Here is a 27,176-nt window from a genome sequence, read left to right as displayed (position 1 = left end):
ACTGATTTTCACCATACTTGACCTTTAATGATCAAGTTAGTAGAAAATGCATGACTTGAATGAGGCCTGACAGTGATGGGAACAGTGTTTTTGTGGTAGACTTTGAATTATGCCAATTATTGTAGTGACTGCCGTCAAAAAATAAAAGCGATCCACTCAGTCTTCAGTCCCTCAGATGCTAGGAGTGCATGAAGACTCTTGTGTTCACTCTTGCAGCCAAACTTAGTGAAATAATAAGAACATGCATGTGTGTTTTATTTTATTTTTTTAAAAAAGTTAATCAACTAAAAGTAAAGCAGATGGAAGTTAAATAGGATGAAATTAAAAACCTCAATTCCGCCAAGAATTAAAATGACTCCAGTTTTAGACTGTTCTGCAGATTATTCCAGGTAATAAAAAAAGTTTGTTATAGACAGGAATGAAGTATTGTAAGGGGTTGAAAACAGTAAGATAAATAAATAAAACAGTGTGTTTGAGGCCTGACAAAGGGAGGACCATCCCTAACTTATCTTACAGCTAACAGTAATGAGTATTAGAATGATTACCAGTACTAAATCTTTATGTAGAGTGATAAATAGCATCAGTTTAAGCCAATTCTGAAGAAAACAAACTCATTTCTTACAATACAATAGAAACCAAGATTAATTCATGTTAAAGAATTGTATATATTTATTTATTTATTGGTAATTTGCTTGTCTTTTAAGAGCAGAAACATGATGCTTTTATAGGATTCAGGAGAACTTTATTTTGAAAGAGCTAACCAGAAGTTGCGGGTTTGACGCTTTCTACTTTGACAGAGGTCAAGTTTTAAACTTCCTCTGGTGTCATAGTCCAGTTGTGTGCGCTTTACCGACTCGTACCGTTATTTACTCCCTTCACCGTCGGTCGGTAACGAACCGTTTACGGCTTTAGCTCATCTACCGTACATGCTAGCATGTGACCCGTTAGCTTACGTTAGCTGACGCTAGCCTGACACCGCAGCTAGCTTCGTCCAGAGCCTTTTCGGAGGAGTTAGCCGCGTAGTTCACTGACCCTGGGCAACATGGCGACTTAGTGGCACTGTTTTGAACCTTCAGAGTCCAAAGGCAGCGTCGTGATTCAGCTTTAAAATGTCTCAGCTCGATCCTGATGACACCACACCGCTGCTCAGGGACGACGAGAGCAGGTCAGATTCAAAGTAGTCTCTTTTGTCGAAGCACGTCTACTTTTTTAATGTCTCATATTAGTGTAATTGAATCATATATGTCTGTGTAGATGCTCTGTCAACCAGGTCATGGCAATCCTAGCTTGCGTAATAAGCACCTGGAATTTCCTTTAAGGTTCTTGAAAACGGTTCACCTCTAGGATGAGATGTTGCATGATAATGGCTTTAAAATAAATGCTTGTAGTTGGTGATGCCACAAAAACACACGAGATGGCCTTAAAACTGTTCAGTTTTTACTTTAATTGTCTCATGTCTTTCGCCATGACTGTATAACTGCTGGTTTTCGTCCTGTTCTAAACAAGATGTTTTGGTGTTTTTAGCTTTTAATGCAGCTGAGCAGTTGTTGTCACACCCCCTTCAGGAAGGAGACTGTCTGATTCTGTGATTGGCAACATAAATCCTTCCCTTTAAAGTTCTTGAAGATGTTTCACCTCCTTGATGGGATGTTATAGGATATTGGCTTTAAAATAAATGTGTGTTGTTTGTGATGCTATAAAAACATAAAGGAAAGTCCAGGTGCTTTCTAGTGAAGCAAGGTTCCAGGATGAATATTAAACCACCTGTCCAGAATAAAACTTTAAATCACCTGTCCTGTCTGTGAGCAGTGATGGATCTGTGGAGGAGGACAGCAGCAGCCGGTGGAGGTCCATCCGGGTCATGTACTTCACCATGTTCCTCAGCAGTGTAGGTGAGCAAACCCACCATACAGATGTTTCACCATGCTGAATGTATCTTCTAACATCCTGCCCCTATGTGTAACGTTTTTGAACCATGCTGCATTTAATTTATTGCTCCAGTATGTTTTATTGTCTGCTCTGTGAAAACACTGCCTACAGTTCATCTGAAACTCAGAATTTTTCAAAGGTTTTTATTGTTGAAAAAAAAGTCATTTTGGTGAAATATCACTAGTTAAAGCTACATTTTTGTTATCTTTCCCATACATACATGATATGTTCAAAGACTGTCTGAAAGCTGAGGAGACAATCCATCATTTCCAGTAATCTGATTGCAGCATGTACATCATCTCTGTTTTCTGTCCTATTTTAGGTTTCACTATTGTCATCACATCCTTGTGGCCCTATTTGCAAAAGGTATGCATGTCTCATTATTGTTTTGAGTAAAAAATTGTTGCCTGATATTACTGATGTAAAATTATTGACCGCTTTTGCTGTTCATAGGCAACTTAAAACATATAAAAATATAGGTGAGGACACAGACATAATAGTTTCCAGATAATCCAAATTGCTACAGTTGCATGCAAAATGATTCAACCCCCCTGACGTTTTTGACATTCTGGCAACATGAGCAACATTACAACAGCAGACGATTAATAAATAATATGAGAAGTGAACAGTTATTTTATTGAAATATAATACCATGGAAAAAATCATGATTTAACTCATAATCCATACAAAATTTCAAGGTTTTTTTGCAAAAAAGAGGTTGCAAAATGATTCAACCCCCTATGAGGCTGTATCTTTCATACTTCATGCAGCACTCTTTTGCTGCAATGATCTGCTGTAGATGGCAGGTATCATCTTTAACAAGCTTCTGACAGCTCCTTGAGAATTTTAGCCCGTTCCTCATTGGCAATGGTCTCCATCTCAGCAATGTTCTCAGATCTACATGCTGCAGCAGCTTTCTTCAGCTCCACCACAGATTCTCCACTGGGTTTAAGTCTGGTGATTGTGATGGCCACTCAAGAACCTTCCAGGCTTTTTTCTCTAACCAAACCTTTGTTGATTTTGATGTGTGTTTGGGGTCATTGTCTTACTGGAATGTTCAATTACATCCAAGCTTCAACTTTTTCATGGACTGAATGACATTCTTGGCCAGAATATCCTGGTACTTGCCTGAATGCACGGTGCCGTCAATACATCGGAGATTCCTGGTTCCTGTAGGAGCCAATGTGTGCTACATTATAGGTAGGAACCAATCTTTGTCCAGGCAGGTGTTCCACCCGGAAGGTAAAACAGTTTTGACTGCTGAAGAAGCCGGTAATGATGAATTGTTTGTTTTAGATGGAGACTGTTGGACTACAATTGTTTTGAGCAATAAATGCACAGATTATTGCAACGCAAGCATTTGTCTCAGGCTCTCTTCATCAGATGCGGTAAAGTTTGTCGTTGCGTCAACTTTTTAAGTCCCGGTGAAGCACCTCAGGGACTTCAAGCATTGGCTTAGCCTCTACAGTTCCATTAGAAGCAAAATGCCCACACAGTATTACAGACCCACCACCATCCATAGTAGGCAGGGTGTTTGTCTCCTCGTATGCCTCGTTCTTCCTGCGCCAGACATACTTCTGATCCATAGGGCCAAAGAGCTCTAATTTTGTCTCATCGGTCCATAGAAGAGTCTCCCAGAACTTGTGTGGCTTTGATAGGTTGGTACTGGAGACGATTTTTCTTCTGGTGTGGCTTCAGAAGCAGTGTCCATCTAGGGAATCTGGTATTAAGCCCTTCAGCATGGAGTGCGCTGCGTCAGGGGGATTGAATAATTTTGCATGCAACTATAAATGGCTCCCACAGAGGACACATTTTTAATTATTGACTACTGAAAATGCAAAAAAGGGCAGAAGTTTCAAGCTAAGTTGGTATTTTGTCTCCAGAAAGTTCCTGTAAATGTGTACGAATGTCTTCATATTGCCTATTAAAAATGCAGTTTTTGGTCGACATTTCACCAACGTTGTAGGCTCTAACATCAATAGAATTTGATGTGTGGCAAATATGTCAAGACAGGGTTCCAGTTTTTTGCTATTTTGGTGGAGACTCGTGTAAAAGCTCAAACACAGGTCTGTATAAACATCTATATATTGTGCTAAGTTCGAAGTTGCCTCCATGTTGTCTTCATGTTGAAACATTTAACAACATGTGAGGCTTGTTTGGCCCTATTGATTCTTTCCATACATACTTGAAATGAACCCTGAACAGAGAAACTGTTGATCATTTCAACCCAAACTGAGTTCTGTCAAATATTTAAGCTGACTTTTGTGAATTTCATATGGTTTTCAGACCTGCCAATTTTAGAATTTCACCCCCAAAGCAACGTCTCACCTCGGAAGCCGTTGTAAGGGTTTGATATTTCCAGAAATCAAATCTTATATTGATGTTAGAACCTCAAAAGTAGGTGAATTGTTGAACAAAAACTGTATATTTACTAGGAAATATGCAAACATCCATATATATACACTTACAGGAACTTTCTAGGGCCACAATACCAACCCTATTTGAAAATGTTGTACTTTTCACAAATGTCCAAGGTCAACAATTAAATAAAATGTCCTCTGCTGAAGTCATTTAATCACTTTGATCTGCTGGAAACTATAACAGGAGCTTCAGTCACACTTTTGTCAAAATAACCAAAAAACAGAACCTTGTCTTCACATACTTGCAAAACATCAAATTCTACTGATGTTAGAGGCCTCAAAAGTTGGTGAAATGTCGACCAAAGACTATACTTTTAGAAGCAATATGGATACATCCATATATATGCACTTATAGAAACTTTGTAGGGCCAATACCGGTGAAAAGTTTGCAGTTTTATTCAATTTTCAAGAGCCACTAACTACCATTTTGTCCTCTGCTGGAGCCATTGAGTGATTCGGATCTGTTGAAAACTATTCTGCCCGTATCATCACCAACTTTTATGGCTTTGTGAGTTAATTTTGTGGAGATATTGAATCTTTAAAATGATTTCTTAGGTTGGATGTTTTTGGAGGATGAAAATATGAAAATTCACAGGTCTGAATATATATGAAAATGTCCAATTTTTTTTGCAGGACTTAGCTTTGTGTCCCAAATAACAACTAAGTAAACTTATATGGCCCAGATTGACCCACTAAGAGCAACTCTAACCACCTCCTGGTCGACTGTTTCCTATAGATTGACAGTAGTGCCGACGCCAGCTTCCTGGGATGGGTGGTAGCAGCCTATAGCCTCGGGCAGATGGTGGCTTCGCCCATCTTTGGCTGGTGGTCCAACCACCGGCCTCGCAGGGAACCACTGGTGTGCTCCATCTTCATCAACCTGTCAGCCAACATCTACTACGCCTACGTCTACCTGCCCAAGACCAACAACAAGTTTCACATGCTCATGTCCAGAGCCTTCGTGGGCTTCGGAGCAGGTTATGGTTTTGTGTGATGTATTTCTGAAACACCAACAGACCTGAATAAATCTTTTCCACCAAATAAGGATGGTTTATTCCATCTAAAGTCGTCAGGTTCCTTCTGCTCGGCCATCTTTGATTTACTTGAAACTTTTAATCATAAACTGTGAATATTTAAAATGCTATCTGTGTAATTTGAGCTTGATGTATCAAATACTTTGATGTAATTTTTCTTCAGAAAGTTGCCCGACTTTGAGACTGTTCAAACAACAATATCGCAGGGACTATTCAAGATAAAAGTCTGAGAATTTCAATGTTGTTTCTCATCATGTATTTGATTCAGAACCTGTAGTATTGAACAAATACATTAATGAATCTCTGAACATTTCAAACTCTGTTCTACCAATCAGACCAATATTTTTGTTTTTGTTATACAACTTGTCATACTTCCTCAATCAGTTATGAAAGTTCAATGAAAATAGCTTTTTCTTTTCATTTTTGTGACCAACTATTTTTTCTTCGAAAGTACTCTATATGTTTAGTTTTGTATTAATGTGACATGCAGCTATATATGGACCAAAAAAATCACTGGTTGACTTCTGCATTATCATATTTTTTTGTTAATATGAGCTCAAAGATGAGACTTTTTATGATGGCTTCAGTTTTATTGATTATTAGGTAATTTGATCAACTTGTCCAACATGCAGATTCTAAATCAATGACATGATGAGAAATGGCAGTAAAAATTTAAATATTTTATCTTTAATAGTTCCTCAGATATTGTCGTTTAAAAAGCCTCAAATGTCAGTGTGCGAAAAAAAGTGAATCGATGGGCAATTTACAAAAAAATTTCTGAAAGTATTTTACACGACAATTGAAAATGCCACAGATATTTTTATAAATATCCAAATTTCGTGCTAGAAATAGTGGAGCAGAAATCTGATCATGTGAGCCTAATGTAAGTTTTGCTGTTTTCATGACAGGTAATGTTGCTGTGGTGAGATCTTATGTTGCTGGAGCTACATCACTGAAAGAGAGGACCAACGCCATGGCAAACATGAGCGCCTGTCAGGCTCTGGGCTTCATCCTCGGGCCGGGTAAAGATATTGTGTTGCCAACGGACTCATACTGTTGGATGTGCAAAAATTAATTTATTAGCGATGTTTTGGTGCACCTAAAACATCTCTAATAAATGCATTTTTTGAAGTTCTACCATTTTGGTGTACCAAAACCATCGCTAATAAATGGATTTTTTGTAAGTTTGCCATTTTGATGCACCAAACATGTAGCTAAAAATGTATTTTGCAAGTTTGACAGTCTAGTGCACCAAAAATGTTGCTAATAAATGACAAATTTTCTCCACTTAAAACAATCCTAAAAAATGTGTTTTTGCATGTTTGGTCGTGTTAGTGTGCCAGTATTGCCACTGATAAATGTGTTTTTGCAAGTTTGACAGTTTTGGAGCATCAAAACGTAAAGGATACTTTGTTAACATTATGGAAACCTGAGCAGCGATAAAAAGAACTGCAGCAAGTGTCTTGAAAGAGGTGTTTAACTCGTGTTGCAGATTTAATTTTTCATCTTTTTTTACTTCATTTTTATGTGCCAGCTCTGCAGGCGGGTTTGTCATTCATCGGTGAACAGGGCGTCACGGTGGAGTTCATCCACCTGCGACTCAACATGTACACTTCTCCTGCTTTACTGGCTGCAGCTCTCGGGATCATCAACATCATGCTTGTTCTCTGGGTGTTGAAGTGAGTTCACGAATACATATTAAAACACCATTGTTGTAACACAGACTTAAAAAATTCTGAATCCGCTGTCCTTGTGCTAAAATATCTCTTGTGATTGTTGCCATCAGAGAGCATCGTGTTGATGATCACGGGAGATGCGTTCAAGCTATCAACTACACATCAGAAGGTATGTTTTGTCATATTTTTTAATTTTTTATTAAGATTATTATCAGATAAGATTATAGTAGAGTTTTTCCCTTTTAATGCTTTTTAAAAAATTGAATCAGTCAGTTCTTTTATTGACAAGAATTTGCAAAACAAAGACCCGTTCATGTCAAAATGAAAACAGATTTCTACAAAGTAATGTCAATTAATTAAAAATATAAAGCGTAAAATAAACTTAGTAGATGCACCTTTTGGTTCAAGTTGAGGATCATATTTACCCCGTTCTTTGGTTTAAATGGGCCGAATATTATTATATTTTTAGAAAATTGACAATACTTTATAGAAATCTGTTTGCACTTTGGCACAAAAGAGTCTTTCTTTGGTAAATTTTTTTTGGCAAAAAAGCTTACTTAATTTGATGATGATTCCATGTTGTAAAGCAATAAATGGGGAAAACTTCCAAAAATGTATTGTAAGCACTATAAACAGCCTGCAGAGGAATGACATGCTGTACGTAGAGACAGAAATAAAATAGTTTTGGGCTCAAAATTGTCTCACACCAAATAGGATCATGACACAGGATGTCGCAGGATGTTGCACTAGTTTTTTTGGTTTAATTCTCCATTATCCTCCTGTAGATAGAGCTGAGATTAGCGAAGAAACCGAGGAAACCATCGATCAGGTGGCGGTCGTGACCTCCAACGTCCTGTTCTTCGTCGTCATGTTCATCTTCGCTGTCTTTGAGACGTATGTGTTTCGTTAAACACAACTACAGCAGTCAAGTTTCACCTCTTCCTCTTTGTAGTCAGTTGTACAAAGGTCTGATTTAAACTTTTTTTCTTCAGAATTGCCACCCCGCTGACCATGGACATGTTCGCCTGGACCAGGAAGGAAGCTGTGCTGTACAATGGCATTATCATCTGCTGCATTGGATGTGAATCTATCCTGGTGTTTCTGGTGGTAAAAATGGCTTCTCAAAGGTACCCTCCCTCCTGCATGCATGATTAAATCTAATTAGATTCTCCTGAATTTGGTTTATTAAGAAGAATGTTTGCCTTCTTCCAGAGTTGGGGATCGTCCTGTGTTTCTAGCAGGCTTGGCTATTATATTTGCTGGCTTCTTTATTCTGCTTCCATGGGGAAATCACTTCCCTAAAATCCAGTGGGCAGGTATGGATTGATTCATGTATTTAACTGTACAGTTAAATTGGTTTGTTCCAATGCCAGTTTGACTCTTTTCTGCTGATTCTGATTAAAATAATACAACTGTGGGACGAATATAAATGTTGGCTGAGACTTCAGTCTTTTTTGATTGAATTTGTGCTCACATTTAGGTTCTTTTTTCCATATACAGATGTCAAAAACAACTCGCTGATCAGTATGATGTCTGGCGCCACGATAGCACCCAACAGCTCTTTGGAGCCAACAGGCTGCCCATATGAACAGACCTGGTGCCAGTATACTCCTGCCATACACCTCGCCCAGTACATTTCATCTGACTTCCTTATTGGGGTGGGATACCCAGCTTGCAATGTGATGTCTTACACGCTGTATTCCAAAATCCTTGGACCAAAACCTCAGGTAATGGAAGTGCATTTTTAAAAAAAGAGAAATTATTGCATTGCTTTAAACTACTTTTGAATGTGCCATACAGTGTCCATGAAAGATTTCCCCTTTTATTGCTTTTAAACATTGAATTATGGTCAGTATAGTTAGTTTTTTTGGACAAGAATTTACCCAAAAAGAAGTCTTCTTCATGTCAAAGTGAAAACTAATAATAATTGCATAAGTATTCAAACGCTTTAAAGTGAGTCACCTTATTGAACACAAGTGCAGCCAATTGGTGCTTTGAGTGCATTAATATCATATATACAAACTATTCGGGTTATTATGTTGAGAGAACATCTACTACATATAAACAAATGTTTCATAATTCATTGTGACCTGAAACTCACCTGAAATTACTGTAATATTTACATAGTCCTATAAATAACATATCATATTATTATAGAGAAGCATTTTTGATGAGTTCATATTCAGATTTTTTTATGATTTGGTGCCTTAATATGCAGATTTGTTTTCCAATAAGACAATGAGCCAAAGCAAACAGCCAAAGATTCACAGAAATGTTTAAACTCAACGAGGTCAATATTCTGGAGGCTGAGTCAACGGCCAGACCTCAATCCAACTGAGAATTAGTGTCTGGACTTGAAAAGAAGTGTTCACTCACAATCACTGTGTAACCCAACAGTTTGACCAGTTTTTCAAAGAAGAATGAGGTCAAATTGCAGCATCCAGATGTGCGACCAAAGGTGCATCTATTGAATACTGACTTCAAGAGGGGAAGTCTGATGCAATCACTTATTTTACATTTTAAATCTTTAATTAATTGACATTACTTTGTAGGAATCTGCTTTAACTTTGACAAAGAAAAGTCTTTTTATGTGACTTCTTGTTAACCCTGTAAAACCTACTATTGCAAAAATACATCAGTTTTATTTTTTTTATTATTTTTTTCTAATATATATATATTTTTTTCTTTCTTTTTTTTTGCTCATTTTTTCTATATTTGGGTTTCTATATATGTATACATAATTATTTATTTTTGGGTTTTTTTGCTTTTTTTTTAGATTTGTGTTTCTACATATATGTTTTTTTTTAGCTTTATTTCATTTTTTGCTCATTGTTTCTCTCTCTCTCTCTCTCTCTCTCTCTCTCTCTCTCTCTCTCTCTCTCTCTCTCTCTCTCTCTCTCTCTCTATATATATATATATATATATATATATATATATGTTTTTTTTTCATTTTGTTTACTTTTTTTTGCTCATTTTTTTCTATATTTGGGCCTTACAGGGTTAAGAAAGACAAATAAATGACATGGACCATTAATCAATGTTGAAAAGCAAAGAAAGGAGAAAGCCTCCGAGTCTCACGTTTCTTTCCTTGTTTTCTTCAGGGTGTTTATATGGGCTGGTTGACGGCGTCGGGTAGCGGGGCTCGAACGTTGGCCCCCATCTTCGTCTCTCACGTCTACACCATCCTGGGCCCTCGCTGGGCCTTCAGCCTCATCTGTGCTCTGGTGGTCGGAGCCATCGTCCTGCTCGGCTCAGTCTACCACAGACTCATCGCCTTCTCTGTGCGCCATGGAAGGACTGTAGAATAACAACGTGGAGGCCGATTTCTGTTTGGCTAAAATCCTGGCCACAGTGACGGCTGTTGCTGCTCCTTAATTTACAGTGTGATAACTGATAAACCTTTCAGATTTTCTAACTCAGGTTTCTGATCTTTAAAGTCTACAGTGAAGAGAGAAGGCCGAGGTAAGGAATGACGGCTGCTTGGTGAGTTATAGAGGAGCTAACACTGCACTGGAACCTGCTGTGAATGAAGTTGTGGCACATATTCAGAGAGAGAAAACTCTCCTGGAGGATAAACATTATGTTGGTGGTACTAATTAAACATTCCCTTCACTGAAGTCTTGAAGAATATTGAAAATATTTTTCCCATTTTCCTTTAACGGCTTCACTTGTAGTTTAAAACTAAAGGTTTTTGTTTACCTGAAATTATGCAAAGTGGTGTGTATGTGTGTGTATGCTAATGATTAACTGAGTGATAAAGATTTTATGTGATCTTATGTTTGTATTTTCACTTTAATAACACTGTATTTTATCATTTCTGATGTTATCTTATTTATAAATTATATCCAACATGATCTGCATAAGAGACGGATTGAAAGAAGAAAAATTAGAAAGCTGTTTAAATAAAATACTAAAACAAAAACGTTTTTTTAATATATATATATATATATATATATATATATATATATATATATATATATATATATATATATATATATATATATATATATATATATATATATATATATATATATATGCTCTCTCTCATGGTTTTATTGTAAGTTGCTGTAATTTGCTAAGTTATCATTCAGACATAGACGGCACTTTGCTCTGGTTATTATTAGTTGTTTGTGTTCCAGGACTTTATGGGTGAAGTTTTCCCTTCAGCAGCATCAGCATACTTCCTCCTGGAGTATTGAAAAGGTTGGTCATCCAAATTACTATTAGATAAATGAAATGAATGATGAAAACAAGAAGTTCCAAAGCACACAGTTTGAGTTTGGTGCATTAATATCCAGTTTTTGAACATTTTGATGTGTTAATATGTGACACATTAAAATGAAATTTTTGTGCTTTTTTATCCATTTTTGGACATTTCAGTATTCTGGTTCGCTGTGTTAATATCCATTTTTCCCCACGTTCTTGCTCATTCATATCTGAATTTTTGATACTTTTCTCCATTAGTATCCAGGATTTGGTTGTTTCGCTACAGTAATATCCACATATCTGAAGCTAAGGTGTGTAAATATCCAGGTTTTTAATATATTGGTTTGCTGATATAGAGGTTTTTGTTTGGTTTTGTTTTAGTGCATTCATGTCCAGGTTTGTGATGTTTTAATGTGTTTTTGTGCATAAATATCCCAGTTGTTGACATTTTTGTGTGTTAATATCCAGGTTGTTGAAATTTTTCTTGAGTTAATATTCACGTTTTGCCCATTTTGCTACAGTATTACCCAGGTTTTATGCTTTCTGGTCTGTTAACATTGACATTTTTGACATTTTGGGGCATTATTCTCCGTGTTTCTGACACTTTGTTGTGAGTAATGGTGTTTTGATATCCACGTTGTTGATGGTATAATATGTTAATGTCTAGGTTTTTAACATTTTGGTGCATTGCTGTCCATAATTTTGGTGATTTGGTGGATTGATATTGAGATTTTTTTTGGCGTTTTCTTGTGTTAAATCCAAATTTTTGACAGTCTGATGCATTAATATCTAGGTTTTGGATACTTCGGGGTAAAAACTGGGCTTGGTATGTTAATATCTGGGATTTTAGCATTTTGGTGTGCTAATAATTAAGAGATTCAAGACGTTTATTGTCGTGTGCACAGAAACTAGACAGTTGCACAGTCTCCTCAAAAAGTCCAGCCACTGCTGGGCCTTCTTTATGGTGTGATGAGACCAGAAGACATCTTTGCTGATGTGAGAGAGAGGATCCATATACTTTGTGTCAAAACTTTGATCAATCTATTGTTCTCTATGCATAAATTAGCATAAATTAGCATACATTACGGCACACAAGAAATGGCGTCACCTGACCAACCACCACTTTTTCCCACGGTCTGACTACGTTTGTTACACTTTTTGTGTCACATACAATTTGCACAATAATAGTTCGAGTTTTTTTGGTGCATAAATATCCATATTTTTAACCTTTTGGTGTGTTAATCTCCAGGTATTTTAAGTTATGCTGCATCAATATTCAGGTTTTTGAAGTTGTGGTGAAATAATGTCCAGGTTATTGATGTTTAGTCCATTAAAATCAAGGTTTTAGACATTTTAGTGTCTTAATATCCAGGTTGTTGACTTTTTTGTTGCCTTAATCTCCAGGTTTTTTCACCTGATTTTTCATATTTTGTTTAGTTTATATTAAGGTTTTGCCATTTTGCTACAGTAATATTCAGGTTTTGTGCTTTCTGGTCCATTAACATTGACATTTCTGACATTTTAGGGCATTATTACCCATGTTTTTGACACTTTGTTTTGGGTAATGGTGCTTTAATATCCACTTTTTGTGTCACATACTAGTGTTTTGAGAGGCGCATTTTCTATCTGTCACACAGACACAAAGCCTGTAAGATCCCCCTATATATTGAGATCTCAAAATTAGCTGGGAAAACTTATTTTGTCAGGATTATCAAGCTTAGGTGTCTTAAAATAAGCCAGACATGCTAAAAAAAAACAACAAAATCAGCTTTTCACTCAAAAATAGATTTCTGCTTTCATGTAACCTCCTAATTTGAGATGTATTAACCCTCCTGTTGTCCTCATTTACAGGCACCAAAAAATATTGTTTCTTTGTCTGAAAAAAATGCAAAAAAATCAGCCATAAAATTCCCCAAATTTCTGAAAATTTGCAAAACCTTCAGGAAGAAAATTCCAATAATTCCTTGAAAGTTTCCCTTAAAAGTTTTTTTTTAAATTCCCCAAATTTGGCAAGAAAATTCTTGTAAATATTTTGAACAAAATGAGTAAAAATCTTCCAAAAAATCCGAAAAATATCTAAAGTAATTCCATATATATCAGTGGAACTTCTAATATTTTCTTTAAGAACATTCAGAAAAAAATCTACCAAAATCCAGCGAAATTCGCTGGATTTTGGTTGATTTTTATGTGAATGTTCTTCAGAAACATTTTTTTTTTCACCAAAAAATGTTCAAAGATTTCCCAAAAATGTGGACATCAGAAGTTTCACTGTGACAATATTTTTTTTCCCCACATTTTCAAACTTTGAAATGGGTCAATCTGACCCACAGGACGACACGAGGGTTAAACTTATTTTGAGTTTTTTTTTGTAAAATTCAGCTCAACACGAGATAATTTCAAGATTGTTTGACTTAACAAGATATTTAAGATGCGTTGTCTTAAAACAAGTCCTTCCATCTTGCTGAAATGTCACTTGTTAAGTGAATTTATCTTAAATCAACTGGGATGAGACATTTTGACTAAAAATAAGACAAACAGACTTGGTAAGATTTTGAGTTTTTGCAGTGCAGTTCTATTCCTTTGTTAGCTGTGATGTGATGCAGATACCTCACAGGGATGATTGTTATGATTACCAGTGTTAAATCAACCTTGGAAAGGCAGTTTCAGTGTCATCAGTTGTTGCCTTATAAGGTAATAGGAGTATGCTGTGTGAGGAAGAGCAGAGACACTCTATATGTGTGTGAAGCAGCTGTATAGCTCCATCTTGACTTGTCTATGACCCTCATGTATTCAGTCCTTCAGAGCCTGGGACTGTGCTTGAATCCTGTGTCTCCCTTTTTTTTTCCCAGGTCAGCACAACTCATGCAGTAATTGCACATGCGTTTTAAACACATGTAACAGTCTGGGAGCTGAGGTATTGGAATTATATGTTTAGGTTTTTGATATTTTGTTGCGTTAGTATCCTGTTTTTAAGACATTCTTATGCATTAGTAGCCAGTTTTTGGACACATTGGTGTGTTAATGTCCAAGTTGCTGATGCTATGGTGTGTTTATTTCCAGATCTGGGTATTTTGATAAGTTAATATGCAGATTTTGGATGTCTTTCTACCGTAAGGTCCATTTCTGGTGCATTAATATCGCGGTTTTGAATGCTTTTTCCATTGTTATCCTGGTTTGTTAAAGTTTTGATGTGTTAATGAAGGGCTTTTTGAGGTTATAATGTGTTCATATTTAGGTGCTATCGTTTTGAGGAGTTGTAATCCAGCTTTTTTTTAATATTTTACACAGGCAGCGTCCATTAAAACTTCCGTACAGCCACCTTGGGTCCAGCAGGGGGCGACAGAGCACTAGGGGCCGCAGCGCGCATGCGTCACACAAACTGCAAGCCAAGCTCCGTTCACGCACAAGAAGAAAGTTGAGAGCGCGGGCACGACATGTTAACGGCGATACTATGAGGCCGCTAACATCCACTTAGCGTGAAAATAACACGGTGGTAGGAGTGAACGGAGCCGTGGCGGGGCGCAGAGCAGCACACATGGACATATTCACGGACGACCCCGGTAAGAAAACGGAGACGAGCCGCTCCGTGGAAGTTGGTTGCTGCGTCTAGCTAACTGGCTAACGGTCGCACTAGCAGGAAAATCACAATTTAACTGATTTGTTTGTCTTTCTCCTCTTGCAGAGTTTCCGGACATCCATGTGGTCGTAAGTAAATCTCTCCTCACTGAAGCTCGGGCATTATGAAGCAGGGTCATGTCGGTGTTTTTGTCCGTTAACCGAAGAGATGCAGCGGCCTCACAGGAGCTGCTGCTCAACTTACTTTGTCCGGCTTGGAGACATTTGGATCCGCAGAAAAATGCGTCTAGAAGCGGCCAGAGCTTCCAGCGGACACGGAAATCAATTTCTGAGGGTTTTTATTCATAATAAGATAGATTATTAAACTACTAAGCAGTCGATATGTGGTCTGAGTTCATGGTTTCACTTTTATTTGCTTTAACATCCAGATTGTTGACACTGGTGCGTTAATATTCAGGTTTTGTCTATTTATCTACGGTAATATCCAGTTACTATACAAGTAGGATGCACTTTCTGTCGACTCCTGTTGCTTTTAAATGTGCTGTACAAACAAAAGTGACTTAGAGAGAATGGAAACCTCCCACAAATAGATGTGAAATTGTCGCCATCTTATTCAGCAGTGTAAATAAACGCGCCTGTCTGCTGATGTGTATCCAGAGTCAACTTTTTCTACATAAACGAAAGTGAAACTTAAGGATGTCTCACTGCAGCTCAGAAGCTCAGCTCACAGTGCTGTGGAAAGGCTTATGCAACTCTTTGAAACTGTCATTCATATTTCTTTTTTTTTTCTGTCCAGCAAAAGGTTGTGAATATGTTTGATGGAAAGCCTCATATGCAAAGGATCATAACATGTGGCCTGTTTGGTAAGAAGATATCATTTAATCATTTCACACTTCCTCTTCACACACTTGTCTGTTTTTATTTGTAAAATTGCATTTTAAATTAGTTGTAGAAGTGATCATGTGGATTTTATTTGCAGGTATGGAATATCGTGATGAGCTAGATGATACAGGTGAGGATGATGATTTTGAACACTGGGCACATGGTCATAGCAGTTTCCATGGATACGGGAGGCTGCCTGGGAGGAGTGACGGGAGAGGATTTCATAGAAACCCATCCAGTTCTGTTTATCATCCTCCGCTGCATTACTACACTTCAGCTCATGAGCCTTCTCATCCAGCTGTAAAAGTTCAGGCCAAAGAGAATGTGAGTTCGATTTTATTTTTGTCTCATTTGAGTCAGATGACTTCGTTTTGACACTCTGAAGTGAATCTGTCGGGTTCAGGTGGTGTTAATGTTAAATTTATGCAGCGTTTGCTTTGTTCCTGCAGGATACTGAAAGGAAAACCAGATTATTACAAGAATCTAAAAAATGCAAAAACAAGGCTGAGAAGAAGCGGCTTAAAAAACAGGTAGGTCCTGGTTTCTCTAACACAAGCTGCTCGATAATGAGTGAATCTTAACTTGTGATAATTAATTTCTTTTCCAACAGAAACAGAAGGAAAGAAAACAGCGTGAGAAGTTGGAGAAGGAAAAACAGAACCCTGCAAAAAACGAGGAGGTGACGATAATCTGTGCAACGTCTTCAAAGGCAACGAAAAATAAACGTTTCTCATTTTAATAGGTTTATTTTTCTTTATTTTACAGCAAAAAGACGACGCGCAGCAGTCTGATGCAGAGGAGAATGAAGCGGGTAAAGATGAAGGCGATACCAATTCCAGTGTTAAACTTTCTGCTTCAGCTAAAGATACAGACACGAGTGACAGCAGTGAAAATGAATCCAGTGATGAAGATAGAGACGCCAAGAATGACTCAAGCAACTCAGAGGTACATTTTACATAAATAAATACAGAATTTATGTTCTTTAATTTGTCACAGAGAGGTGACAAATTAAAGGAAAAACCAATGAAGTGCCCTAGTAAGGTGGTGCACCAACATCTCAGAGTTTACTTCGTTGTTTTGGAGTCAGTGTTAAAGAATGCAAAATATTTTGACTGAATTTTGAGGATATCATGTGTTCAGACCTGAACATTTTTGAAATTCACCCTCTAAAAAACATCTAGGAAGCCATTTGAAAAGTTCACTACCTCCAGAAATAAAACCCAAACCTGGTGAAGACACAAACAGAATAGTTTCTATCAAGGAAGGAGATTCCTAATTATTGGCCCCAGAAAGTTATTGTGTGTGTGTGTGTGTGTGTGTGTGTGTGTGTGTGTGTGTGTGTGTGTGTGTGTGTGTGTGTGTGTGTGTGTGTGTGTGTGTGTGTGTGTGTGTGTGTGTGTGTGTGTGTGTGTGTGTGTGTGTGTGTGCGCGTGCGTGTGTGTGTCTCTCAACATTTCTGACTTTTGAAGCCTCTAGACTTTGATTTGTGGCAAGCATGATATGCCAATTTTTACAGTATTGCGACTGAAGTTCCTGCCATCTGTGCCCCAGCAGTGTTGCAAAGTCACTTAGAGCTTTTTGTCTTGCTGTTGTCTTTTAAAATCAGACCCAGCTGGGCCTGCTTATTGTTTTCATACATGTTTATACATTTTGGTGCAGTAATATCCAGGTTTTTGGACATTTTGGTGTGTGTTTGGTGTTGACATTTTTGATGCTTTGGCAAATTAACATCCAGGTTTACGCTGTTTTGCTGTGTTACCATCGAGGTTTGTAATGTTTTGATGTTGTAATATACAGATTTTTGACATTTTATTAGATTAATATCCAGGTTTTGGACATTTTAGTGTGTTGATGCATGGGAGTGTGAATATTTAGACTTCTGACATTTGGGTAAGTTAAAATCCAGATATTGGCAAGTTTGCTATAGTAATATGAAGGCTTTTGACATTTTGATGCAGTAATATCTGGATATTTGGAGCTGTAGTGTGTAAAATATTGAGGTTTTAATATTTTGATGTGTTAATGTAGAGGTTCTTGAAATTTTGCAGCATTAATATCCAGGCAGTTGAAGGTGTGGTATCTAGGTTTCGGATGTTTTAGTCTGTTAATATCTACATAGTTTGGTGCATTAATAGCTGCATTTTTGCTGTTTTGCTATGGTAATAGCCAGATTTTTTTTTAAATTTGGTGTGTTAATATCCATATTTTTGACTTTTGTTGCAATATCCAGGGAGATTAATATCCAAGTTTGGCTGTTTTGCTTTGGTGATATTTATGTTTTTAACATTTTGGTGTATTAACATCCACGCTTTTGACATTTGGCAGCAGCAGTATTGATGTTTTTTACCCTGTAGCTTAAATTTTAACATTGTATCGCTTTTATTTGGTGTGAAATTATTACTGTGCGCTGAAAGTTGCTTACAGTTGCTAGTTAGTATGGGAATACATAGTTTTACAGAGACTTGCTGGAAGATTGTGTAACTCTGTCTCTGTTTACGATGTGCGTATTTTTTTCAGGGGCTGGATATGAGGAGTACTTTTGTGAGCAAAGCAGCTCTTATAGCGATGCGTAAACTGGAGCAGAAGCCCAGAGCTGAGAAGAAGGAGAAAAAGAAGACCCCGGAAAAAGAAGAACGTAAATCTGTCCCTGACGACCCTAATAAAGGAGAGGAGGATGGGAAGAAGGTGACAGTTGATTCCAGTAACTACAGTCTGACTATAATGCAGTAATAATAATCTGCATTTGGTACACAGGACTTTTTTGCTAATCTAATCTTTCTGTCTAAACAGGATTCTGCAGCACCGAGCAGCGCCACCTTTGAAGAAAACGTTAAAATAAGTACCAATCTTGCAAGTAAGTTTTAAGACTCGAGTGTAGATAAATATTTATTCATATGTGAATTTAATTCTAACCAAAGTTCCTCCTTTTTTCTAGATTTTGGAAATAAATATGCAAGTGCTGGAGAGTTCAGTATGGCCGTGAAGTATTTTACTGATGCTATAAAGTATAATCCTACAGAATTTAAGTAAGAACTTCATTTAAAGGAAATTTACTGTTGGTGTAACGTCGCTGGATTTTATGCCATGTTCACTCTGTATTTCTGTCACAGGCTGTTTGGAAATCGTTCCTTCTGTTTTGAAAAGTTGCAAGAATATGACAAGGCGCTGACGGATGCAGAGCTGTCTCTGGGAATCTGTCCAGGTTGGGTTAAAGGTCTGTTTAGAAAGGGAAGAGCTCTGGCTGGACTCAAGGTAAATGATCTGTAATCTACACACAAATACTCTGTACTGTTTGATGCGCTCTGTATTTGATCTGAGTAGCGGTTAGTGTGGCTCAAAGACAGAACATACATGTAGAATTCATACTCTTCTGTAATGTTCACTCAAAACAAGGAATCCTTGTCTTTTTTTTTTTTTTTTTTTAGCATATCGATAAGTTATTTTTGTATTAAACCCTCTGACCCCCAAAACTTTTTGATGATGTTTAAAGGCCTGTTTTTTTTTTTTTTTGAAACATCACCAAACCAAAGTTTTAAGCAAGAAACTGTAAAAACAGAAACGGTTATTGAATTTTCAACTCTTTAACTAATTATATGATGTTTGGTCTCATTGGGGAAAAATGACCAAATGAGTAAAAATCACTTAATTCTCATTTTAAAGAGTTTAACTGAAAGTTCTGTGAGACAGTCATGAAACCATTAATGACTCAACTGCAACAAACAGGAACAGATGTTTTGGTTGAACTGCAGGCTGTGTTTTCATCGAGTAGATGGGAAGTGGGTATTGAAACAAATTGAAAATGTAAGTAATAAAACATCTGTAATATGTAGAGTCATGTCAAGTATTATTAACACCTGTGGGAATAATCTGTTGATTCTAAGTTTTTTTCAATTTTTGTAAAATGAATAATCAAAGAAATTCAACTTTTCTTTATATATGATTTGTGGGATTCTGACTTTTTTTTTCTAAAGACATTTTTGAGTTCTCTCTACTTCTAACCATGGTTGTGTTGTTTCCATAAAATTGCAGGACTTTATGTTGCAGTGAAAAATGATCCTACATTTAATAAAAATGTGCAGAAAGTGTATGAGGTCAGAGGGTTAATGAGCTGTATCAAAGTGACCATAAAATCACAGAAGTTTGTGCCTCGTTGTGTAAGTTCTGTGCCTTGTGTCAGCTGTGTTTGTAGATGTGAAGAAATAAGGTGTTTTTTCTTCATTTCTAGGTCAGGTTGAAATGACTTTTATCACTGTGTCCTTGTAGCTGCAGACCTGCATGATTCACTCAGACTTGTTTTGACTAGCTGTTGCATGAGACGTTTAATAACCGGGTGACAAGACGGTGGAAGAGTCAATGAAAACTTTCTTCTTCTTCTTTCAGAGGTATGAAGAAGCTACACAGGCCTTCAGGGAAGTCCTCAAAATGGACAGTTCATGTGCAGAAGCTGCCCAGGAACTGATGCGTGTGCAGATAACACGGCTAATGGTTTGTCAAAATTAGTGCTGTATTCCATAAACGACATTTATTCCATGTATCTAAACAAAAACAGCGTTGTTTACAGGGCTCCAGACCACCTTTCCCATTTGGTAGCACCTCCCACATTGTCACAGGCAAAACACATCACTTGCTGAACATTTTCTTATTGATGGACACAATTTACCAATGCTCCCTAAATGCCCCACATCGCAGGCTGCTGTAGCTGATGCTTGGTGACCAAAAATTATTTTAAAAAGAGTTAAACGTGTGAAGTCTCATGTCAAGAGTAATTTTATTTTACATGCACTCTTTTAAAATTAGTCAATAAGTTATAAATGCACTACTTTCCATCACTGTGGTTAACACAGTAGCTGCCTGTGCCAGTTAGAGCAACACTAATACAGCTTAATGATCATCATGACCTTGCACAATGCAGCCACTTGAAATTTTAACTCTCATACTCTAGAAAAAGATTGCAGCAGATTTGACCGTTTTGGTCGCAGTCTAGAGCCCTGCTTTAGGAGTCAGGAAGTCACAGAAAGTGTTTTTAAACCTGTATTTCTGTGTTTTGTTCTTCAGGACTTTGGTTTTACACGAGAGCAGAGCTCAAATGCTTTAATTATTCATGGGACGGTAGAAAAGGCGTTAGAGGTGCTGAGCAAATTAAACATACAACCAGGTGAGCCAACAGGGGTTATGTCCAAACTCTCATTACACTAAGCTTCTATAAAGTGTGATAAACTCTTCATTTTCTGCAGCACTGATTCAAAGACTGCTCTGTTTTTGTTTCAGGTGTTACTCAAAATGGCGCAATCCAACCAGCTCAGGTAGTCAACATCACTGGAGTCTCTCCAGTCCTGTCAGCCAACACCACTCCTGCTGCTGCTGCTGCTCCGTCCCAGGATGCACCAAAACAAACACATACTAACAAACCTTTAGGTCCAGTACACAATACGTCCAATGTCCAGAGTCAGTCAAAGCCCGTTTATCCTCGGTCAGTGAAGACTAGCGATGATGGTGACCAACCACCACCGTGAGTATTGATTCACTCAGAAAAATCTCTTTCATGCTGCCTTTAAAATGTATTTATAGTCGGGCCAACACACTTTATCACTTTAGTGTTTTCAGAAGCTTCTATACTGACTGTTGTATTGTACTTTGAACTGTGTTAGTATCATAGCTTAGCATTAGCTGCAGGTGGCTAGCTATTGCAAACAGCCGCCCTTTTACAACTTGATGCTGCAGAGTTCATTAACACGACTGCCACAGTTAACAGTTAGACAACAGGGCGGTGCATTTGTTTTATAGGCGGTCAGCAAACACACCTGTAACTTCATCTTATTAAACAGTTAAAGGCTCCACCTGGTGGTGCAAGCAGATACTACAGCTAATCTACAACAATTTGTCTGACATGCATGTCCCTCATCTTCTGCCTTGTCGTTTAATATTTTCTAAATTATTATTATTAACACAATAATTTAACAATTAATCCCCAACATCTCTATCTGAGTTTAAAGAAGTCGCAGGAGATAGAGGCAGACAACTAAAATCTTCTAGAGTTTAGTCTTTAAAGCACAGAATTTACTTGTTTTGTTTATAACTATCCATTTTAGGCATCAATATTAGAACTTTAAAAACTGAGAGCTCAACCTTTTAACTACTTGTCACTTTAAATGTATAAGTAAATTACCAAAGCATTACAAATTCTCCATGCTAGCCAATCTAAACAAAGGTTAATTAAAACTGTGATCCCCAATCAGCTTTTGTAATGGAAAAGCTTAATGAAGTACTCAGACAGTATATTTATGGTTATTGGTGTTGCTTCACCTTTAATTAGACGGTATATTCCAACAGAACAGAAAATCATTGGATGCTTTCATGCAGTTCAGACTGTGTGTTATGACTGATGTTTGTCTACAAAACAGTTTTCATGGATGTCTGTCACCTTAATTTTCTTGTTTTAATGATATTGTCTTTTCATAGAGAGCTGTTTCCAGTTTGGGTCGGAAACTTGAATTACCTTGTAACTGAGTCCATGATTATCAACCTGTTTACCAAGTAAGACACGATGATGTAATGTTTGTTTTGTTTCAGGTCATTCCTACGATTCAACTGATAAATGAACTCTGCATTAAAGCACTTGAGTTTTACTGTAGTGACTCATTCTTCTCCTGCAGGGCCGGAGTTGTTTATAGTGCCAAGGTTCTGGTTTCCAAACGATGTGCCTTCGTGAACTTTACAAAACAAGAGTATTGTGATGAAGCAATCCGGCGCTTTAATGTAAGTACATCCTGAACTGTCTTATGAGCTTTAATAACAAGATTTGTAATTCATTTTATGGTCATGATTGGGATTTGGGTGGGGAGTCCATTTCAGATAATGAGATTCCTTCTGCTCAAACTTTCTGCTGGTTATTTAATATGGTATCTGTTAAATTTTACCTTAATATAACAAATAAAAGTTGAATAAAAATTGCCCATCTGCTCACTTTGAGCAGGTTTCTTCGCACATTGAAGCGATGTTTGAACAACAATATCTCAGGAACTATGAAAGATAATAACCTGAAGTTTTCACTGTTATTTGACTATTTCAGACTTTGTGATATCAGCAAATATTGTATTGATTTCTGTATTGTGATGAAACCTGTCCTTTACACCCACGACTAAAAACCTGTCAACCCTTAAAATCTTACCAGAAAGTCTTGTTGCTCTGCAGGACTGTTGACTTTTGGTTGAGTTCAGTGTCAAACACGTACCTCTGCTGTCTGTTCACAGTCCTGCCAGGACTTTTTCTGCCTCCTGCTATGAAGTAATTTATTCTCTTTTCCAGGGCTATGAGCTGAACGGCATCAAAATGGTTGTGAGATATCCAGACAGGATTCCTCCAGGTATGGGCATCTCCAAATCTGCCCTTAGAGCCGAAGACCTGCAAGACGAAAACGTCAGGTCAGTGCTGACTCTTTGGCGTTATACAGTAGTATTTTCAAAAATGAGTTGAGTTTTATGAATTGCTTCAAGTAAATTGTTGGTTCCTTTGTGTTTTACACCATTTCTTCATGTGACTATTGTTCCATAAGCAGCTGATGGGAAATACAGGCTACGTTAAGGAATCATTAAAATATTCTGGGAAATAAATTTATTTGCTGTTATTCTGGGAGTTTAGATTAAAAAAAAATGGATCCAGAATGTGATTAGCTTTGAGGCAGAGGGAAACGGAAACAAAACTGCATTTTCTTTCTGGAGTAATTTGAGTTTTTATTGAAATTTATGTGCTGTAGCTAATTCTTGGTGAACAACAGAAGCACTCCTGCTGTCTTTAGTCTGTATTTCACATTGACATTTTACCCTACTATCTCTTCGTTAAACATGCTACTTTGTGTTGTCACCATCCTCCCCTTTCAGCCCGTCACATGTTGCCTGTCTCTAAAACTGCCTCCAAAGTGAAGCTGTTTGCTAATGAAGGCCAGATTATCAAATCAGATGTACACAGAGTCCCATAAAGGTCACAGCAGGACATTTTTAAAGAGCTACTTTTGCATTATGCAGTGATAAAACACATCCAGTTTGGAGAAACATGCTGCAGATGCTATGAAAAGGAGAGATGATGTGACAATTGAAACATTTATTGTTTTTTTTTTTTAATTTTTATTCTTATTATTTTTAGTTAGACAGTCTCAGTTAACCTGGCATTTAGTCAAATGGTTTTTCTCATACTTAGCCTCACAGTTAGTTTCATAGTTAGCTTGCCTTGGACCTGGTTAGCTGTATTCAATTAAAATAACCTGACAGCAAGTCAGACTAAAGCCTGGCTTATTTGGTAAATACACTGACTGGAACAGGCCCAGATCTAAACCTGTAAATATAAATATACAGCTTATTTGGCTTAAATGAAACAGACGTTTATTAGTATATCAAAGCCAATTTATCCAGATTTAACTGAGTCATGTTTTGCATCTAATTTTATTGATTACAGACACAGTGAGTATGATGATGGGAGGAACGCAGCTGGAAACCGGAGGTTTGTTCGCCCTTACAAACATGTCCAGAACTACAGAGGCAACTACTGAAACAATACAGATGCCTTTCGACTGCTTTGGTCTGACCATTGCCTTCTATAAAAACAGGACCTCGTCATGTTCAAAAATGACTAATCAACGGTATCTTCACAGTATCTCTACTTCTGTTGGATCACAGAAGCTCATTGGCTAAACAGATTTTTAGGGATAATTTTTAAAAATATTGTTTGACAACTTAAATTGTCAGGTTTATGTAAGTTAGTGATTCCAGGCATCAACAAAAACATCACAACGATGTGATTTTTATAGCCTGATGGTGTTACAGGTCAATATTTTAAATATCAGTATACAGGCAACATGGTTTGTCCAACAGATTACAAAACAGTCTGTAAGAATGTCATAAGTCTGACTAATCTGCAATCATATGTTCACTTGGTGACTACCCCTTAGTTATGGTATTAGCTTTGCTCACCAAACTTCAGTATTCCATTACAGTGGATGGTTTTTACATTTACAAACTGAGAACCGTAAGTTATTACTAGTTTAATTCCCATTTGTAGAACATTAGGTCTCACAGGAGCCTCACATATATGACCTGCTTCTAAATTCTCCATGATCAGTATGTTAATCCAGAATTCTTTATTACAGATTATACGTTTAATGTAAGTTGCACTTTTATCCTGCCTTGCTGTACAACAGGTGCAACCCTCTATAATACAACATGACGCAGTATCTTGTCATATACCTAAAAACTGGTTCCTAAGAAGACTTTTGAATCAACGGTTTATCATTGAGTGGAACATCTGAGTCTTTGTTCGGATGCCCCTTCATTAATTATAAAGTTTGTGTTCTTAAATAAGAATTAAAGATTCTTTCGTACTCTGAATTTCTGCCTCATTATTTAAACAGGTCTTCACCAATATAAATACTAAATATGGTGTTACTTTGTATATTTAATGAAGCATTGCAAAGTTTTACCTTCATACTATGAATATTTTTAGGGTTACAGGCCTTGAAGTATAGAGGTGCGTCCAAATTTCCTGCTTTTTAATTTGCGTTCCATTTTATCCATTTCTGAGACTCATAACTTCATCAGTACAGCGGATGGACATGTGAAATTTTCGGGGCTGAAAAACACACCTGAGTTCTGTTAGAAACTGCAACCAAATGAGTTTTATATCCACTCCAGATGTCACTATCTGAAGTGTGTGAATCCTGAATACATGGAGTGAATATGAACATATTTTAGCTTGCTAGAATATAATATATATCTTCTGGTTGTTAAAAGCAGAAACAAATTTGGTGTTGACATGTTTTATATATCTGTTGGTCTGTTTCTATCTCTTTTGCTCAAATACAATGTCACATTTTGTAAATGTCAAAATATATTTGTATTAGACAAGTGTAATTTTACTTTTAAAACTATGATATATCCCATTATTATCGCTAAAGGGTGGTTAAAAATCATGCTGCACAAAAACGATTGTGGCTATTGATTTAAAACTGATATGATTGCAGTTTTTAATAGAACTCAGATGTGTGTTTTAGCCCTGAAAACTGCATGTGTCGATCTGCTGTACTGATGTATGTTATGAGGCTCAGAAATTATGGAAAACTTAAAATGTAAAGTACGAAAGTTGGACCACCTTTATGTACTTCAAGGGCCTGTGACTGAAAAAGTTCACAGTATGAAGGTAAAACTTTGCATGGCTTCAATAAATACATTAAAGGTATTGTACATAGGAAATGAGCTGATTCTGAGGAGGTCATTTTGGAGCCACAGATTAGATTTTGTTCATGCTCCTTCAGTATTAATAGAAAGTTAACACTGCTGAGTTCAGCAGGATACACCTTGAGCTTAATTTTGATGTACGCGAGCAATGCATGTTTCACAAACAAATTTGCTATAAATTGAATTATAACAGAGTAATTAACTTGCCGTGAACCTGTGTTTTGGTCCTTTGGGACATTTGCCCTACGTCCAGGCAGAAATCCAACTTTGAACAGAGTTAATTGAATTTTCTAACCTGATTTCTGTCAGCCAGTAGATGGCAGCACAAGAACACAACTGAATCTGCAGTGAAACGACAGGAGAGTCATAGATGGTGGACACTTGAACTTACTGTTTCAGCATTGAGGTCCTAATTAGATTTTATAAACACAGTGTAAATACAGTTGCTTGCAATTGTAACCTATAAGAACACTAACACTGGCACACAAATACCAAAAGCCATATCTGAATTTTAGGACTTCTATCATGCTGTTGTAGTGTGGAGGCAAGTCAAAGACTGTCAGTATGAGAGTTGTGAAATTGCATTTTGATATATTTTGTTTGCTTATTTTCCAGTGAAAGTTACTAATTATCTGACTAATTTAGCTAGTTAACATCTTGCCAGTAGAAAAGAAGGTGCAGAGTAATTGAGGAGCACTTCTAAATAGTTTGTGATTTGAATATCAAAAATTCTGTCCATGTGTGATGATAATTTATCAAAGTACAGCTACTTTTGGTGCAATAAAATGGGTTTTTATTGTTACTTTATTGATTACAGAGGTCATTTTCTGTAAGTCATGCATTTGAACATCAATTGCACTGCTGTGAAACTGCAAATTTCCCCTAACTAGATACGACAGAAAAACACTTTGACTTTTGCAAACAGGTCAGAATTTTACAGTAGAATAATATTCAGATGTCAGGATTCAACTGTGTAACTAATGATTTAACTGCATCTGAAGAGAGGTTAATAATACGACCTTACGTTAGATTTTGATTAATTCTGTCCCCATGTTGGACATATATAATAATAAAGTTATTGTGTAAATACCTCTCATTTTGGAGACACTTATGGATCCTGCTGCAGGTATTTAACAAACTCGGAGGAAAAACTCCAAACAGCTGGAAGCAACAAGTCACAAACTGCGTCTTTTGCGCTCTTTGTGATGTTTGGCTGCTGCTTACACTTTC

At 37.0% G+C, this 27,176-nt stretch overlaps 2 protein-coding genes across 2 annotated transcripts; both read left to right on the top strand.

Moving 5' to 3' along the window:
* The first annotated feature begins 798 nt into the window (after window positions 1-798).
* Window positions 799-10,985, top strand: mfsd8 (major facilitator superfamily domain containing 8). The gene is made up of 12 exons (XM_023266370.3): window positions 799-1,165; window positions 1,810-1,892; window positions 2,252-2,295; window positions 5,086-5,326; window positions 6,292-6,405; window positions 6,918-7,062; window positions 7,170-7,228; window positions 7,845-7,953; window positions 8,052-8,186; window positions 8,272-8,375; window positions 8,560-8,786; window positions 10,161-10,985. The coding sequence occupies exons 1-12, from the start codon at window positions 1,110-1,112 to the stop codon at window positions 10,365-10,367; spliced, it is 1,524 nt and encodes a 507-aa protein (XP_023122138.2). The 5' UTR covers window positions 799-1,109; the 3' UTR covers window positions 10,368-10,985.
* Window positions 10,986-14,455: 3,470 nt separating this feature from the next.
* Window positions 14,456-25,100, top strand: si:dkey-33c12.4 (uncharacterized protein LOC560112 homolog). Its single transcript, XM_035946481.2, has 18 exons — window positions 14,456-14,825; window positions 14,948-14,970; window positions 15,638-15,704; window positions 15,821-16,047; window positions 16,173-16,253; window positions 16,334-16,402; window positions 16,489-16,668; window positions 18,241-18,408; window positions 18,514-18,577; window positions 18,659-18,749; window positions 18,834-18,975; window positions 20,104-20,208; window positions 20,779-20,878; window positions 20,992-21,232; window positions 22,183-22,257; window positions 22,377-22,479; window positions 23,029-23,144; window positions 24,172-25,100. The coding sequence occupies exons 1-18, from the start codon at window positions 14,801-14,803 to the stop codon at window positions 24,263-24,265; spliced, it is 1,971 nt and encodes a 656-aa protein (XP_035802374.2). The 5' UTR covers window positions 14,456-14,800; the 3' UTR covers window positions 24,266-25,100.
* Window positions 25,101-27,176: the final 2,076 nt, after the last annotated feature.

This window comes from Amphiprion ocellaris, chromosome 23 (assembly GCF_022539595.1).
Source record: "Amphiprion ocellaris isolate individual 3 ecotype Okinawa chromosome 23, ASM2253959v1, whole genome shotgun sequence".
Lineage (NCBI taxonomy): Eukaryota > Metazoa > Chordata > Actinopteri > Pomacentridae > Amphiprion > Amphiprion ocellaris.
The sequence above is the reverse complement of the archived record's forward strand: the minus strand, read 5'-3'. Positions and strand labels throughout refer to the sequence as shown.

What these genes read in the sequence shown, in the direction of transcription:
- mfsd8 (XM_023266370.3), top strand. Translation starts at nt 1,110, where the DNA reads ATGTCTCAGCTCGATCCTGATGACACCACACCGCTGCTCAGGGACGAC. An exon ending in CTCAGGGACGACGAGAGCAG is followed by an intron (nt 1,166 to 1,809) that starts GTCAGATTCAAA and finishes GTCTGTGAGCAG; the next exon opens with TGATGGATCTGTGGAGGAGG. An exon ending in CATGTTCCTCAGCAGTGTAG is followed by an intron (nt 1,893 to 2,251) that starts GTGAGCAAACCC and finishes GTCCTATTTTAG; the next exon opens with GTTTCACTATTGTCATCACA.
- si:dkey-33c12.4 (XM_035946481.2), top strand. Translation starts at nt 14,801, where the DNA reads ATGGACATATTCACGGACGACCCCG. An exon ending in GAGAGGAGGATGGGAAGAAG is followed by an intron (nt 18,409 to 18,513) that starts GTGACAGTTGAT and finishes CTGTCTAAACAG; the next exon opens with GATTCTGCAGCACCGAGCAG. An exon ending in TATAATCCTACAGAATTTAA is followed by an intron (nt 18,750 to 18,833) that starts GTAAGAACTTCA and finishes TTTCTGTCACAG; the next exon opens with GCTGTTTGGAAATCGTTCCT.